Below are 18,417 nucleotides of genomic sequence, written 5' to 3' on the forward strand. Positions count from 1 at the left end.
GTCAAGTAATCAGGGTGGTTGTTTTTTTTTTGTCAGGGGTACAGGCTAGGACCCCAGGGGTTGTCCACTGCAAGGCCAGAAAGCCCTTTTAAGTAACATATTTGATCTGCTGCAAATCTGCAGTTAAATTTACATGCAACACATGCAGATTTTGCCACAAACTTGCTGCAGATTTGTAGCAGCAAATATCTGCGCTGTCACCTGTGCAGCCAAGTACTGCACCGCCATGCAAGCTGCAGCAGGATGGTAATTGATTTGATTCTAATCAGTTAATATGACCCAGCTACGGCTTGCATGGCTCTGTGGTACTCTGTGGTACTCACCGCGAAGGCATCCACATCTCAACCGTGGCATGGCCTCGTCATGTGGCCATACCCTTACAATGCCCTATCATTTAATCGTCTACAATGCCCTGTCATTTTCATGAAATCCGCCAGAAGTCAAACATTTAGAAGGCCTGACCACACCTGAGGGCCGTCACTGCTGGGTTTAATGCCACAGGGACATTTCACTGCTGAGGCCATTCATTGCTTGCAAAGGTACACATAATCCCATCCAGGACCATATTTACAACAAGGCACATGCCTACGGCGTCAGGAAGGTAGGGTGGCACATCACAGAGAAAACTAATAATTTAAGTTGATTCTTTCACCTTAGTGTTGCTTCTTACTCCTTATCACTAACTTGTTAATATTAGCTACAAGGCGAGTTAACCTCACACTGCTTACCTACAGCTAATGTAACCGTAATCTCTTCAGGAAGGCAAAGTCTCCTGACTGGTAGTGATTATAAACAAAAGTGATAAGGAGACATCAGAGCAGTCAGATAAGGAGAAAGGTGAAGCCAGTGTATGACCCATATGACCAATGCCAATTAGCAAAGAGGACTTCTCTGCCCGTCACACAGCAGACCATTCCATAATCCACACACTGACATGAATAGCTATACAAGTATAACAGTATAGTATACAGTCCCAACAAATTATAACCATATCATTTCTACTCTGTGCTTAAAAAGATCTTGTTTTTGGGATATGAAATTATTACATATGGTAGCTACTCCGGTTTCCTCCCACACTCCAAAGACATACTGATAGGGAACTTAGATTGTGGGCCCCATTGAGGACAGCCTGATCCCCACCTCTGTAAAGCGCTGCGGAATATAGTAGCGCTATGTAAGTGCACAAAATAAATAAATACTACGTTATCCAGTTACAGGTCTAACTAACCTTAGCATTGGCGCCGGCCCTCTATATAGCATTACAAGTTTCATTTGAAGTCAAATGGGAAAAGTAATTAAATTTAATAAAGGACATACCTTCTATTCTCAGACTACTCAGTGCTACATGAATGGAGAAATTACCAGTTTCACATATCTGTAAAAACAAAAAACAACAACACAAGGACTATATGAATATTAAAGAGCTAGAGGTGGTGATATAAAATAAATGTATAAAATATGTAAAAAAATGGAAAGGAGATCATTGGGCGATTACATTTAGTTTTGCAGCAGGCAGTAAATCAACAGTCTGAGCTATGGCACGTTGTGCTGACATCTAGAGGTCCATATGAAAGCTGCAATGTGTTATGATTCATATTTATAAAGACAGGCACAAAAAATGCAAAAACATATTTAACTGTGAAAATACGTACCAGAAACATGATCATAGCTAAGCTAATCTGCTTTTTTCCATAAGCTGTAAGACAATGAAAGAAAACACATGGTGGATCTTGAAGGAGGCACTGGAAGAGTTTAATAGAAGACACCTCATTCTCAGACTTACAGGGTGGAGTGTACAGAGGGTGATTGATGTAGTATGCGAGCCACGCTGCAAACCCCCAGTAGTAGAAACAGTTCTGTAAAACAACCTGACAGTTATCCCATTGTATTACACCAAATTACTGTAGAAAATCAACATGAATTCAATTTCATATGAAAACGTCTAGTGTTTCACGGCTGAAATTCCTTGCACTATAGTCTATAAGGGCTCCGTTACCACTGCTGATGATCAAGAAAGAACATGCCCATGAATGTTTGTTGGCCTTATCACTGCCCCCTGTAAACATGCCAATCACCCAACAATTGAGCAAACGGGTGATGGCACCACTTATGCGCAATTAGAAAATGCACATTTTTCAGCAGCATATCAGGTAAGGAGCGCCGATCAGCATGTTGTTATGGTGGATCTCCGCTCATTGCCAGGCAGGATTTCTACCCATGTAAAAGGACCCCAAGTCATGACTACACTTCCCTACACTAAGGGTCCTTTCACACAGGCAGATTTCTTTGCCCAAAAGGAGCGCCAAACAGTACAGCATGCCGATCAGCACTTATTCAGAACATGGAGTAATCATCAGCACCGTATGTGCCAGAATGGTTGCTAATGCAGCGATAGGGAAGTGTAATGCAGGTGCTAACTGTGTCTGGACAGTGGACAGCGGAACTGTGGGAGCTGCTCATGCTTGGCAGATCAAGTGATCCACTCTACTGGTGGTCTGCCTGGGTCATCCGGAGGCTGTTCGGCATGTGTGCGCGCTCTCAAGTAACTACTGATCCCAACACCTAACAGCTAGGTCAGAACGACCTTGGTGCTGGGCAATTCATTGAAATGACCATCCTGCTTCTCTCGGTCCAGTGATGCGACCCCTCTAAAAGTAGGTCAACTGGGCAATATGTCTTTAAGTGCAACAGAGGCATGTCTAGCAGCCAACCTTCTCTCATCAAGAGGTACACTACCCAAAGGTAGCCTCTGAGAGCCCATTTATAGGGCAGCGAGGGAAGCACTTTTATGCCCTCTTGTGGCAAGACCCAGTGTCTAATCAGATCACACCTGTAATGCATTGAATGGCTGGTTTCCAGGTGCAAAACGGGGGACTTGGAGTGAGCACAGAGACAATTACCTATTTAAACTCCTCATCCTTTATACTATTCACTTAATACTATAGTTTATGGGGATTGTATGAGGCGACAGTCTCTGTAAGCATAATTGGTAGAAAAGATAAAATGTTTATTGGCAAGGTGTGCCTCATGCTCGCACTTGACCATCTCACTAAAATATATATGAAATTGATTTTGCATAGTTCCCACACTCAATGAAACATCTATATCAATTAATTTTCAGTCTCCTGTTGTACATATGAAGGATATTACACAGTGGTTGGGTCTTGTCCGTACACAACTGTTCAAGGAAGGTTTCATTCTAGAAGTGGTGGGAAGCATGTTCACATGATGCCTGACAAGACCGGGATTGTCCACAGAGGAGAACCCCTTTAATGGTCATTCATTTACAGTAGTTTATAGAATTCATGCTTAGTTTAGCACGGACTGGACAGAGCACGGCAAATTGCGAATCCGCAAAACACGGATACAGTCAGCCGCTACTGTATGCAACGGATAGGTTGGTATAATAAACAGATAAGAAGAGGTATATCGACCCCTCTTAGAGGCAAATCACTCCCAAGGTGCAGCCTTGACTATATATCCAAACATCCGTTATGGTGAATACCGAAAAAGATATAAATAAGACCGCACAGGGCGGCACTGATGTATAGAAACAATTAACAAAACCATGTAACGGTAAAATACATAGCAATCAAGGCAAACTTGCCGAGTGCGTCATAAAAGCAACATCCAGTAGGTTGTACCATAATCAGGTTGTCCTATGGAATGACTGCAGATTGATTCAAATAAAGTTAGGTCCATAAACCTGGACCCGGTACTTGCGTGTCCGAGTAGTTACTCCCACTCCTTTATCTGACTTACTGACGGTCTATTGGTCAGAACTGTGATTTTTTTTTTTCTTTAAAGGGATTGTCCGCCCCCTAACTCAAGACGCTCACCTCTTCCAAGCAGCTCAGTCCCATCAGTGACCTGTGAACCAAAAGTCTGACATCCTGTCCATCACATGAACCGCTGCAGATATTCACCAGCATCAGCTGCCACAGGCTGCGTGGGGTCATGACACTGCTGAGGCCTGTAAATAGCTGCAGCGGTGCAAATGATGACGGATAGGAGCACAGGGGACCGGAAACAGGTGGGAAGCCCTCAACTCTTGAAAGAAGCACTATCCTTCCGTGCACACATTCCTGCCCTAAAGTGGTTTTTCAGGATTATTGTAATGTTTAACGGATATGCTCTTGTAGTTCCTTACCCGATGGTCATCCTCCCCATGCTTTTGTTACAATTTGGATTCTACTCACCTGTTTTCACCATATAAACCTATCACCCTGCTTTGTTTCCATCGTGTATAGAGCACTTCCTGTTGCTGGATCCAACCAAACCCATGATGCACTTCTCCTTCCTCTGCCACGGCTCTAGCACCACCGCCAACAACACCCTGCTAGTTTATAGCTCCTCCCACCCAGTAACATAGACACTCCCCTATCACTGCCCCACCCATGGACATGACATCACAGGAAATAAGACAGCTGCATGGACATGGTCATGTGACCACAGCCCATTTTGAGGTAGGTGTTGGGCAACCCCCTGCTTAGATCTATACACATGAATGGCTCTAAGAAAGCAGCCATATACCTTACCTTCACGATACTTTTCAGTGGCATTGTCCCATGTGAAAATCGATGAACAAATATTGTTTCAATCAATCTTTTGATGTAGTGGAATGAATGACAGCAGCACGCCAAGCTGCGGGAGAAAATAGGTCAGCAGGTCAACACATCCCGTCTCCAAGCTGGACGTCGGTACGAAATAACATGAGTATAGAACTTACTGTACAACAGAGTGCGGGCTCGATGTAAACGCCTTGGCTAGTCCGTAGAAAAAAGGCATCCGGAAGTAGAACAAAAAGTATACAAAAAGCGGCCCTGCGTATTCTGTTAGAAAGACCTAGAAAAGGAGAAAAACGGCAGAGAATGAATGAGCCATGTTCCTCAGCTGAATACTGGGGCAGAATTACTAATACTGACTATGGTTTGGACAGCGCAATCTTAGGACCGATACAGCCAGCGGTGATCAAAAATTAGAAGATTTTAGGAAAAAAGGCAGAAGCTGCCGGGGATTTAAAGGGGACGTCCGGTTTCAAGAGGAAACATGACAACTGTCAGGGTCCGCCTGCAAGTGGTAAGCCTGCCAAATCCTGTGCCGCCACCCCAGTTCTCCCAGCAGGTTTCTGTGGCTTCGTGGCTGCAGCCAATCACGGTCCTCAGAGGTGCATACGACGTGGCCAGTGATTGGCTGCAGCAGTCAAGTGTTGTCGATGTGACGATATCGCTGCAGCCAGGTAAACAGAGCCCGGCCAGGAGAACTGGAGCAGCGGCACGGGATCTGTCAGGTAAGTACTTCCCACTTCCTTCCAACAGGTGGATCCCGGAGGTTGTCTGGCTTCCTCCAACAACCAGACAACCCCTTTAAAAAGGGGAGTATAGCAATATTTTATATTTTAGAGTACGGCCACATGGGGGAGATTTTCCACAGCAGAAATTCCATGCGGATTTTGCAACGATCCCACAACAGAATTTCTGCTGCGCATTTGTTAAGGATTTTTCTGTGGATCTGCCAAGGACTTCACCGTGCCATGGTGGAAAGTTACAGACTTAAAATTCATGCCATGGGCCATTTTACATTGCAGATTTTTTTTCACAATGTACCGATTTCTTCAAATTCCATCCACATTCCTGGTACTGTAAAACATGCGGCAAATTCACAGCATTTCCGACCCACCGTGGACGTACCCTTAACGTTCACAAACTACTTTAAAGGGGTTGTCTCACTTCAGCAGATGACATTTATCATGTAGAGAAAGTTCATACAAAGCACTTACTAATGTATTGTCCATATTGCCTCTTTTGCTGGCTTGATTCATTCTTCCATCACATTATTCACTGCTCATATCCAGGGGTTACGTCCACCCTGTAATCCAGCAGCAGTGCTCGTGCTTGCACCCTATAGGAAAAAGCACCAGCCTCTCTGGTGGCCAAGACTGTGGGAGCTCACATAGGCACGCATGCGCAGCAGCTCCTTCTCCGGCTACCTCATATCTGTGAAGCAGCGGTGGCCGTAACCACTGGATACAATCCATGTATAATGTGATTGAAAAATGAATCCAGCCAGCAAAGGAGGCAATATGGAGAATCACAATACATTAGTAAGTGCTTTGTATTAACTTTCTCTACATGATAAATGCTATTTGCTGAAGTTGGACAACCCTTTTAAGGTATTACATGACTAAAGGGCTGACATATAGAAATGGTTTGATGCATTACCATAGTCCATCCAATCTGGGGACCTAAGTCTCTAAAATATAAGGTAGCTGTGGTGCCAACTGGAAGCTCTCGCAGGATTTCTTCATCTTTTAATGACCTTCCCTCTGTATTGAAGACATGGAAATATTTGTAAATGTCCAGACACCGGTATATAATGGCCAGACCTCTGTCTGCTCCCGAGTAATTAGTGTCCTATCTAAATAATATTGTAGAGAGAAATTTTAAAGGGGTCGTCCCATGAAAACTATTCTACAGCTTTTAAACCAGCACCTGGATCCGAATACTTTTGGTTTTGCATGTAATTAAAAATGTATTATATCTGTTAAGTTATTAACTGAAATATATCTGTATAGCGCCACCTGCTGTTTGCTCTTTTTCTAATTTCTCTGTCCTGCTCGCCGAGACAGAAACACATGCTCAGTTGCATCCTTCAACTGCCACCAGCTGAAGCAGAAAGGACACGCCCATAAACTGAAAGCTTGAAAGAAATCTAGCAGAACAATTGGAGCAATGAATGGGGAAAGCTCTGGATCCATGTGAAGTACAGGGTTGGTTCTAATTTTGTTAGAAAGAGGTTGACATCTACTAGATTATGTACGATTTAATTTTATTTATTTTTTTACATTATTCATAGGAAAAGCCTTTATTATTTCCGATGACTTACTTCTTCTGTTAATAAAGGGTAAAAAAAAAAAGCATTGTTCATATATTTAAATTGCAGTACAGCAGAGGTCCCTTCAACTGGACTAATATTTTTCTGCATGTATTGTATAGGCAGTGAACCGCATAAGGAAACCTTGCATACTGAACATGGGATCTGATCTGCAGACATGTTATAGGTCAGAAGGAGCTGAGCAGAATGATGATGATTTTGTGGAAAAAGGTTCACGGTTATACCATGTAACAATTTAAATTCTTGCTCACTATGCTTTGGAGTCCAGTGGGCTGTCCTACTCAGTGATTGACTGTATACACACTCATCCAGGGAAAGGCTACTTTCACAATTGCGTTGTTAATTCCGGTATTGAGATCCGGCAGAGGGTGTCAATACCAGAATTAAACGTTTTGACTTTACACATCAGGATGCATCCATTCCGTTAAGATGCGGTTGTGCGAAATAAAAATGGAGAAAAACGGGTCACTAAATAGACTGAAAGTCAATGGGTGACAGATCAGTTTTTTAGGCTCCTAAAAAAAAAAAAAAAAAAAAAAAAAGGATCTGTCACCATTGACTTAGATTGTTTTCAGTGCCAGATTATTTTTTTTCTGTTTTTATAACCGGACACAAAACCGCAGCTTGCAGACGGAACGGAAAGCATCCTGAACCGATCTCTTTCCCTTCAGAATGCTTTAGGACTAAACAAAAACATTTTTTCCGGTATTGAGATCCTCTGCCGGATCTCCATACCGGAAAGCAATAACGCTAGTGTAAAAGTAACCAAATATGTCAATCACTGATAGAACAGATATCAATCTGCTCAGTGCCTCCTTGCTCTATAGGTCCAAGTTCAATGCGACAGGTTCCCTTTAAGAAAAATATAAAAATTTTCAGAAAGCATTTTACATTTTTTTTACTTTATTTTTGAAATATTCACTGTGAGGAATATGGATTAATATTTACTGTCAGCCATGTTCCCACAACAACCATCTGCTGAAAGGTAGCAGAGGTAGTGAGCTCCACAGGGGGGGCCCTGCTTCAAAGCCAGCCAGATGGCAGAGAGCCTCTAGCAGTCCACCTTGGTTTACATTTCTCACCTCCATTCAGCCAGCCAGGAACCCAGCTAATGGAACAGGAAAAACCTCTCTGCAGGGGTCTAGGCCAATCCCCAGTTCAATCAAATTTAGCAGACAGCAAGGAACCGGCGGTTCATAAGGAATTATGAATCACCCGTCCATCACAGGCATAAACCCGATACATATTTGTGTCCCTGCGGCCACGATGAACAGGCCCGTGGTCATAGCTTGGCGGTGGGATGCCAGGGATGGGAGATACACATATCTCCCCACAGAAACCAAATAACGGTACCATGCTTGGACTCTACTGGTAGCCGTAACCCAAGTGGATCCATTGGTCCCAGAACCACCTCCCTGTAACATTCTGGTCTCGAGCTATGATCCCTAATCGGTTTTGTGGCTCATGTGCTGCCAGCCCAGCAGAGGGGTGTGGACCTCTCCCACAGGCCAGGAGGGGCCGGCTACAGGTTAAAAGGCTTGTGCCAGCAAGCGTGTCTTTCTCTGAAGGGAGGTCACATCGTGCCATGTCTTTAGATGGACCTGCAACCAGCTGACATCAGTGCTTCCCATGTGATACAGCTAAGAACTCATCACCAAAGGACTCATCCATCTGGTAAACTGACGTTTGTCCTGCTTAACCCTGTTGTACCCCATCATCTGTATTTGTAACCTCAGACCACTGTATATATCCTTGTGTATAGTGTTATGTCTAGTGAGCCCTTAAGGCGATTAAATATATAATTTAATCTTGTGCTGTCTGGTATCTCTATCACGAATCCCCACGTCCGTGTTCCGGCCTAGTAATACGCTACCGCGGGTTGGTATCTTACCCTATATAATCCCGTCAGTGGACCGGAGTTATATCAAACAAGGAACTGGTGGCGGTCTTTCTGGGCTGAGAACGCGCTGTTTCACTGGGGCAGTGAAAAGGCTTTCTCAGCTTGTTGCCTCTCTGTGCCCCTGTGGACAGGAGGAATCTGTGAAAACTGTACCAAGACTGACCTTACCCACTCCTCCAGGAGGGCTTAATGTCACGCCTTGGTGACTAGTGACCATACCGTATCTCGCTGGCTCTACGTAGTGGAAGTCCGACAACAGTCAGGGTACAGTATTCGTCACATTCACCATTCAATTAAACACCATGAATACCACCACCAGTTATAAATGTACTACAACATAACCTTACATATCAGTAATGGGGATTCCTGATACTCCCTGTCTGAATGCCAAATGAGGAGGTTCTACCTGAAGGTGGTCATTGGTATCTTCTATATGAACATGAGTAAAATACAAATGAACTTGGCCTACAAAAGTTATTTACTCCTATGGGAAACTCGCCTACATACTGGGGTCTAACCGTATTGATTGTCTTGCTGGATACCACTGAGGATCTGCAAGAAAAGAAATAGGCATTAGCAAGCAGAAAGCTAACAATAAGAAAAAGAAACAGTAATGATTACAAAAAGGTTGTGCACATAAAGGTCATCTCCAGCCAAAATCTAAAAACTCACTTTTGTCTGGAAACTGGACTCCCCAAGGAAAGGAAGATTTTATTACCGGGAGTCATGGCATGGGGTTGGTCTGATCCATGCAGAAAGTTCAATTCTTACATCAATCAATGAGAAAGGTTTATCTAGAGTATTTATTATACATGGAGCTGCTGGAAGGTTGGTTATGCCTGAACAGCTAAGCTCAATCAACTCGCTATGTCTGGACTAACTCCACCTCCGAGGATCCTTGCTTCTGGAAGGGAGATGGGACAAAATGTTCAGCCAAAACTTTAGTCTTTAGTTTCTAACTTGCAATTATGGGTTGGCTAAAAATATATTTTTTTTTTATGGGGGGGGGGGGGAGGTTTGTTCTGGCAGTCCCCACCCCTTTCCCTGGTAGAAAAATATACCTACTGGCTGCCCGCCACTGGACGCTGGCTGCCTTGCTGGGGTCCCCTCTTTCAGCATCTGCTTTGACACCGTTGCAGCCAGTTGACCTCCCACTCTTGCATCACATGACCAATTGCCATGACGCAAGGTGGGTAGGTCACCACTGTGGCCAGTGATTGGCTGCAGTAGTGTCAAATCAGATGCTGAGGTACCTGAGTGAGGTATCAAAGGCCAGGGAGCGAAGTACCCGGGACACATAGTAATTGTATACATTTCTATGCATGGAGCTCCCCGTTGTGGTGGTTGCAGGCAGTCAGCTAGCTTTGTAATAGAAGAAAAGCAAGAGATTTATCAATGTATTTATACCAGTTATTTCATTTCAATACAATGAGAAATATGGTGTTCAGAATGAGCGTCATATATTTGAAGAACCTGTTCTACTTTTATGTGGGAAAAAGTCAGATAAAGCTGGTGAGGCCAAAGCAATTTTTTTTTAAATTAGTTTGTATTTAATAAAAATGTCTTCCACTTGAAACAAAAAATATAATTGTCAAAATCTGGGGTATTGCACTTTATGTTCTGCATTGCCTGGGAGAGATTGACACATGCATACTGGGAAACTAGGTGGGGCAGGGGGCCCATACTAAGTTTTTCTATGGGGCACTATAAGATCTGTGTATGACCCTGTTGAGAGCATGCGCAGCTGCCCTCCAGTCATTTTCTATGGGACCGCCAAAAATAGAGCGCTGGCTCGGCTATTTCCGTTGGGCCCATAGAAGTGAATGGGAGCAGTGGCTGGTCATGCGCAGTGCGCTACCATTCACTTCTATGGGGAGAGCGCTTGGTGGTGGCCGGACACCTCCTAGCGATATGCCCCCATTGTCTGAGATGAGGCAACCCCTTTAACAATCCACTCTGATACTGGGCGCACAATTTTACAACCACCGTTATCAATCAACTATTCATTAATAGTGAATTTGACTTGTTTTTTTTGCCTGCGTCTAAGCCTAAACATAGGATCCTACCCCCTAAATGGTTTCCAGTTGTAAACCTTCCTTTAAGCTTGCCAATATTTTTTAGCTTCCGGACGTTATAGGGAAACTCCAGTGAAAGAAGAAAGTGAGTTTCCTATGGAAATTATTTCATCTTATCTCCTTTTGTTTCTGGGCAGGGGGCCAAATATATTCATGCGATTGCTTATAACAGGCACTACTACACTTTGCGGGTCACACCTCTGGGTCTTCATACTTCTCTGTCATGTGCTGTACAGAAGGGACGATGAGGTGTCCTGATGAAGCGAACTTCCAGATCAGTTTGTCAATTAAAATCTGGGTATAACCATAGAGATTCTTGTGCAAAATTGGATGCTGCCATTGCACAAAAAAGAAAGATGGTGGTCATTCCCCAGCGCTGGAGCATGGCTTTCTAAGTAATCTTCATTTTTATGTCATTTTTTAATTTGGTGGTTTTGAAGAGGGCAGTACAGGCGGAGGCCTCTGTCAATCAAACATTTTTTTTTTTAGGTGGCACTCGTCATGAAACAAAAAATAGAAATAAAGAAAAAAAAAAACATAGAAAACGTTAAAGAATACTTACAACACTTTTGAAACATCAATTTGATGTCGTTTACTGTAATATTTGGTTCTACCTATTTAAAATGAGAAATAAAAAAGGTGAATTAGAAATTAAAGGGGTTGTGTCAAGTTCTTTACTTAAAAAGGGTTGTCCACCCTTGAAGCGGACAACCCTTGAGGTCCTCCTCATCCCGCTAAACATAAAAAAAAAAATCCCTGAAAGCGGCTTGGTCCCACGACTGCTGCTGCCAGTCACAAGCCCTACAGGTCACAGTGGCTCGAGGGTTACTATACAGCAGTGATGTACCGTTCAAGCCGCCGTGGTCTGCGACTGGCTGCAGTAGTCATGGAAGTAAGCTTCTTAGGGTATGTTCAGACAGAAGATTTTGGGCGCAGCGTGGATTCGGTGCCGAAAACCAGGCCGAATCTGCTCTTAAACTGCCTCCCATTGTTTTTGATGGGAGCCGACTTAACAGTTCATGCAGCTGAGGATTGTTGCCGCGTGTTTTTCAAGACTGTGCCGAGAATGTACAGGTCCATTCTTGGCACGGTCACCCTGCAGACCCCTTTGCAGTCCTCAGCAGATGCCTGCTTGTGGTTTAGGTCCATTCAATGGAGTTAAACCTGGGACGGGTCTTTATGAAAACGCACAGCAGAAACTGCAGCATCTGAACAAACCCTTCTAGTCCTGGGGGACACATAAGCAGCGGACCGGTGAGTAGGGTTTTATATTCCCTGAGGGGAGAATCCCAGGAGTTGGCAGTTCCAAGCCCACAGGATCAGGGATACATGTCTGATTGGTAGGCGATAACAAGAACGGGGGTTACATGCCTTCTTTGGAATGGAGTGGAAGGTCCCGCATGTCTGCTGCCACTCCATTCGTTCTCTATGGCACTGCTGGTGATAGCTCACTTCAAGGGGTATTCCCATCTCAGACAATGGGGGCACATCGCTAGGATATGCCCCCATTGTCTGATCGGTGCAGGTCCCACCTCTGGGACCCACACCTACACCGTGCACCCTCCATAACTTTCGGGACTCCGTTCTCAGTGTAGGTGAAGGTCCAAGGGTGCGACCTGAACCTATTAGACAATGGGGACATATCCTAGCGATATGCCCCCATTGTCTGAAATAGGAAAACCCCTTTAACTCATAATTCTAGATAACACTACCACCAGCAACCATTTCCATGTGATCAGTGTGGTGTAGCAGAATCTGAATGGCGGTGGCACCTCATTCTGGTTGCAGACTATGAGGCAGTATTTTACGAAAATTTTGTTATAGGACTTTGGCAGGTATTAAAAAAATAACCGTTCCCCTAATAGGTAAAGGTCCCATTAATAGGACGTGCACCTATTAGGCATATCCTGTAGATTGGAGACCATTCTCTCCAGCGGGCACTAGACCCACATCCTACATGGTCTTAAAAATCTGTGTGTTGCGGCCACAACACAGACAGTTTTAATATGGCTGTCTGAATGAGGCCTAACATGGGAAGACCCTCTTAAATTTAGGGGTGAGGTTAGATAACTTTTTTCCAACGTCTAAGAAATACATTTGGAAAAAGAGGACACAAAAGCATAGTATACTATGCTTTTTCATCCTGCAGAGTCCAGCAAAAACACACACAAAACGGACTTTTTTGGTTCATTTTATTTTAATTTTTTTTTTACAATGGAACCCTATGGTGACAGATGCCACTGTATGCCATCTATTGGAGGCATCCATTTAACATATACGTTATGTGCATGCGCGAAACGTAGGACAAAAACCTGATGTAAACAAAGCCTGAGATATCCATTGCGCATTCTTTTGTCTAAGGCCGGGGTCACACGTGACAGATTAGCCGCAGATTTGCGTGCAGCAAATCCGCAGCGTTGTACCATACCAGCATAGTGCGTGGGAATTTCTGAATACTCATCCACACGCTAAGTAAAAAAAAAAAAAAAAACGCTGTGGAAAAGGTGCGGCATTACAGATTTGAAATCTGAAGCATGTCAATTTATACAGCGGATTCCGCCGTTTGCAACAGAGGGTGAAATCCGATACGGGTCTGTTAAGTTTGTGCAGAAATGCACCAAAAAAAAAATACCGCTGGATTTTTTGTTACGTTTGAACAGGGCCCAACATTACATTTTCCTTGAAAATCAGAAGCCATGGCTTGCTTCAAATATGCAATAATAGGTCACCTAATAGGATTTCGATTTTGCTTCTGTGGGTGGCTAAGCTGGAAACCATGCCATCATGTCATTTGTTTTCTTCTTCAATGTTCTCCGTACAAAATAAGGCATGGCATGTCAACCAGGTTTACGATTATACATAATTAATGTGTTCCTGGTAGATTACCTCTTATGTACATGAACTGCAGACTAAAGTGTTCCATTCCTGTATTATAGCTCCCCGCCAAGCTCTTGTGCCCACTTCATGTCGCCGGTATTACTTTGCATCATCAATTTATGCCTGCGCTACATACTACTACTACTACTGTATATTGACTTTGGAGGAAGTCCAGACTTTATTTCAGGTCAATAGAAATACTGCATTACCATCTCCTGACAGCTATGTGTATTGACATCTATATGGTACAACTATTGCACATTCTGCCCAATGACAATATTACACTGCCGAAAAGTTGTGGTTAGCAAATTGAAATATCTACTAGAGAAGAGTCAGTCTAAAAAGTTGCTGATCTCTTACCTTATCTAGAAAGCACAACTGCTGCTTGGTTCTGCAGTCTAGGATTTCCACCTGAAATGGATAACGAAATTCATAAGGATTTGCCGATACATGGGTTGTTGCTTTAGTTCAGAGATGCCTAACCTCCAGCTGTTGCACAACTCCCAGCATGTTCATACAACCTAGAGCTGTGATGGCTAACCTCTGGCACTCCAGCTGTGGTAAATCTACAACTCCCAAGATGTACACTTTTGCTTGGCTGTTCTCAGAACTCCATGCTGGGAGTAGAAGTTTCACCACAGCTGGAGTGCCGGAGGTTAGCCATCACTGGCCTAGAGCTATCAGGGCATGTTGGGAGTTGTAGTTTTGCAAACGCTGGAGGGCCGCAGGTTAGTCATCCCTGCTTTAGTTGGACCAATGGAAGCGAATCCTACACCAGCCAAACCAGAGACTCTTCCAAATGGCCCAATCTGCAGACAGCTATTCATGCTCCTCATCAGTAGGGTACCTTTGGTTTGGCTAGTACAAGTTAGTTTTCTTTATTTCAGAAAAGTGCTAATTTGCGTACTTTTTCTCATGAAGCATTGTCTGAAAATAAGTCTCCAAACACCAGCTGCATCTCCTCAACTTAATCAGTACCTCCCCCTTAATAACAAGAACAAGACAGATGGTAAAACTAGTCAGGTACAGGTTATAATGCTGGAAAGTTGAAGGACATTTGAAGAGATGTTTCCTCAATACTAAAAGCCATTAGATGCACCTAGTATATATTTCTAAAGTTTTTAGTGTTTTTTTATTTTTTGTGCATCTTTTTGTACACTTTAATTCTCAAGGCTCTGTGTTATATTAACAATGTTTGAATAATGGATATTCTGAAATCCTAGTTATTAGAGCAACCTTGACTGCATGTATTTATATTCAGTATGAAGATCCTTTGTTCCCACAGGAATAAACCCTACGTGCCCCCACATAAATACCAATATTCAGTGACCCTCATGCACAAAGCCACAGATAAATCATTATGTATATATTTTTTTAACTCTACAGTAGGTACATATCCACTTTACAACATACCTGTCGTTTTAGGCGACTTTACAGAATATGTTATGGTGTCCTCTCTGCAGGCTCCATCTCTAATTGGCACCCTTCCCTGAGATAGCAGGGGAGACAAACTGCTATGATGTCTCCCATACACTGCAGAAAGAAGAGGACATCCTGCTCCTCTGTCTCACTATAGCTCACCTAGAAGAATCAGCGGCATGGAGGACACTATACAGTAATGCAGAGAAGAGTAGCTGTGAATCTAGCACTGGGGTAAAATAGAAAACTTACTAGGGACAACCTAAGCATCCCTGTCTGCTTCTGTGCCTCTATCTCCATCCAGCAGCTCACTGCCTCGCCTCTCTTCATACACTTATACAAGTAGCATGTAACCTGATCCCTCAGCGAGTTCTCATCCTTTAAAGAGGAGTTTACCTATGAATTGAGAGTGACTGATCAATGCAAGAGGCTGGGGGAAGAAAATAAGTGGCTCACAAGTGAAGAAAGAGGCATTTTTTTCAAATACGATACATTACAAAGTTTATTATATTCATTTGCACCATTAAATTATGCAGTTTGTACAGTGCAAATGTAAGCTGCAATAACAGTCTTAACAAGTATTGGATTCTTACAGATATTTAAGAATGCCATATTCAAGTGTGAATACACATGGGAGTTGTCAGATCCAATTTTTATCATGGTGGAAACTATAGCACTCGGATGAAGCTTGCTAGGGCCAACATAAGCATCACTGTGTGTCTCTGTGCCTCTATCCAGTGATTGTCAGTTCGCAGTGTTCACCAGCGAACACATGCGGGCTGCCATCTTGACTCGACGGGTGAGTCAAGATGGCAAACACTGCGAACTGACCATCACTGCCTCTATCTTCCTCCAGCAGCTAACTACTCCTACTCTCTCCATACACTCATATAAGCAGCATGTAATCTGATCCCTCAGCGAGTTCTCATCTCTCAAGGAAGGGTTTACCTATGAATTGACAGATCAATGCAAGAAGCAGAGAGAGGAAAAGAAGTGGCTCACAAGTGAAGAAAGAGGAACCTTTTTTTTACTAAAGGAGCATATTACAAAGTTTTTAATATTCACATGTACCATTAATTTATGTAGTTTGTGCAGTACAAATCTAAGCGTCAATAACAGTCTTTGTGAGCTGGGGAAACTGCTCTCCTTGTCTGAACACTGTTGGCGTAGATTAAAGAGGACCTTTCACCTGGATATCCTTAATCTAATTATTATCCTACCTTATAGTGCGGCCCCCACTGATGTCTTGGCACTTTTTTTTTCTAAAGAACCCCCAGTTCGTTCACTGTGGTCCCCGCATCTTTTGGCACCTTATATGCTAATGAGGCAACTCTGTTATACTAGGCTTGGACTTGTATTTCTCCTAGGCGCGGTTATCTTCTCCCTGGCTGCGAGCGCACCCAATCAGAGCGCCCTGCTCTTAGCCAGGGAGAAGGAGCTCAAGTTCTTGCGGGAGAAGGAGCTGCGATTCTCGCGAGAACTTGAGCTCCTTCTCCCTGGCAAAGAGTAGGGCGCTCTGATTAGATGCGCTCGCAGCCAGGGAGAAGATAACCGCACCCAGGAGAACTACAAGTCCACGCCTAGTATAACAGAGTTGCCTCATTAGCATATGAGGTGTCAAAAGATACTGGGAACACAGTGGACGAACGGGGGGTTCTTTAGAAAAAAATTAAAAAGTGCCAAGACATCTTTGGGGGCCGCACTATAAGGTAGGATAATAATTAAATTAAGGATATCCAGGTGAAAGGTCCTCTTTAAAGGGGTTCTGCAGTTTTTTTCAACTGATTATCAATCCTCTGGATAGATCACCAGCATCTGATCGGCGGGGGTCCGACACCCGGGACCCCCGCCGATCAGCTGTTTGAGAAGGCAGCGGCGCTGGCAGTAGTGCCGCCGCCTTCTCGCTGCTTACCGCAGGCCCAGTGTTGGACCTCCGCTGATCAGATGTTGATGATCTATCCAGAGGATAGATCATCAGTTTAAAAAAACTGCAGAACCCCTTTAAATTAAATGTTCTGGACTGACATTCTGCTGTTTGGCCACAAGATGCCGCTGTTTCCAAAACACAGCTACAGACTGCATATATATCTCCATATTCATGAGAGAGGTGGTGTTTTACACAGAGCCTGGAGAGGAAGAGAAAGAGAGAGCAGTCATCTTAGAGGGAGGTGAAACTAAGGAACTGTGTGAGCAGGGAATCTGACAGCAACCAGGTGTGAGAGCATCCCTCAGTGACCAGAGCTATAGCTAAGTGAAGCTGATCGTGTCCAAGATCCTGATTCTGTCCAAATGAAGGAGGATTGCTGCCAGGAACGCTGATGAGAGCAGAGGAACAAAGCAACATACACTGTGGTAACGCATGCTTGTTGGAGAGACATTTGTTCTGTTCGTAGTCACCAGCGGATGCAAAGCAGACCCGGGTCGGTAGGATTGTGCACGCACCTCATTACAGTGTTGGCGCCTGGAGACTGAGACCAGGCCTGTAGTTAGTGTTTTTGTTTGTGTCAGGCCACAAGTGTTACTACTGTTCATTTCAAGGACTCCATAACTTAAAATGACATTTCACATTGGAGAGCTGATAAAATTCTCACAATTCTCACAAACTCAAGGCAGGCTGGAGTTTTCTTGCTCAGGGGGAATACTCAGGCACGTGCTACAGGACCTGTTATGGGAGGGGGAATACTGTAGATCTGTGTAAGATTGTAAGCTGTTGTGCTGCACCGCAGGATAGCCCCTAACACACACCCATACAGTGGTTCTTGTTTTTAAGGTAATAACAGGTAAGATGTGGCAGTTTAGTTGTGCCCGACAGTAGGTAAACTAATGCACTTTCCTCCTCCATCTATCGGAGGGCGATGTGCTATGCAGCACAAGGGTCTCAGCCTTCGGGCTGGGTGTATGTAAATTGAGTGTATTTCCCCAGCATTTGTGGTTGCGTTTGTTGCCACATTTAAGTAAAATTCAGTTTTGGCAAAAGCTGGTGTTGGGGTTGCTTTCCTCGTTCGTGACGTCACTGTATCCTGGGGAGCCCACCCCGGTACATGGCTTACATCTTAACAGGTATTGGATTCTTGCACAGAGGTCATATTTACAGTAAGTGTGAATATAGGATGGATCCAGTTTTTATCTTGGTGGAAACTATAGCACTCTGAAGGAAACTATACATTTGAGCAGAATGTCCATGTTTTGATTTGTTATATATTCAATATATTTTGGCTAATTTTACTTGGTTGGTTCCTCACAGTGGCGTCG

General features: G+C 43.8%; 1 protein-coding gene across 3 annotated transcripts in view; it reads right to left on the reverse strand.

Moving 5' to 3' along the window:
• The window catches only part of LOC120978502 (very-long-chain enoyl-CoA reductase-like), a 142,792-nt gene that overhangs the window by 9,144 nt on the left and 115,231 nt on the right, over positions 1-18,417 (reverse strand). For 2 of the 3 annotated variants that reach the window (XM_040406671.1, XM_040406672.1), the window contains exons 2-10: positions 14,107-14,157; positions 11,432-11,483; positions 9,302-9,346; positions 6,222-6,325; positions 4,730-4,845; positions 4,539-4,644; positions 1,784-1,856; positions 1,653-1,696; positions 1,318-1,375 (exon numbers count right to left, since the gene is read on the reverse strand). In XM_040406671.1, coding sequence (XP_040262605.1) covers positions 1,318-1,375; positions 1,653-1,696; positions 1,784-1,856; positions 4,539-4,644; positions 4,730-4,845; positions 6,222-6,325; positions 9,302-9,346; positions 11,432-11,483; positions 14,107-14,157 — 649 coding nt within the window. Of the gene's footprint in view, positions 1-1,317; positions 1,376-1,652; positions 1,697-1,783; positions 1,857-4,538; positions 4,645-4,729; positions 4,846-6,221; positions 6,326-9,301; positions 9,347-11,431; positions 11,484-14,106; positions 14,158-15,561; positions 15,604-18,417 lie in introns of those variants that run through there. The other variant, XM_040406673.1, reaches the window with a different exon arrangement.

Source organism: Bufo bufo, chromosome 9, assembly GCF_905171765.1.
Source record: "Bufo bufo chromosome 9, aBufBuf1.1, whole genome shotgun sequence".
Taxonomy (NCBI): Eukaryota; Metazoa; Chordata; class Amphibia; order Anura; family Bufonidae; genus Bufo; species Bufo bufo.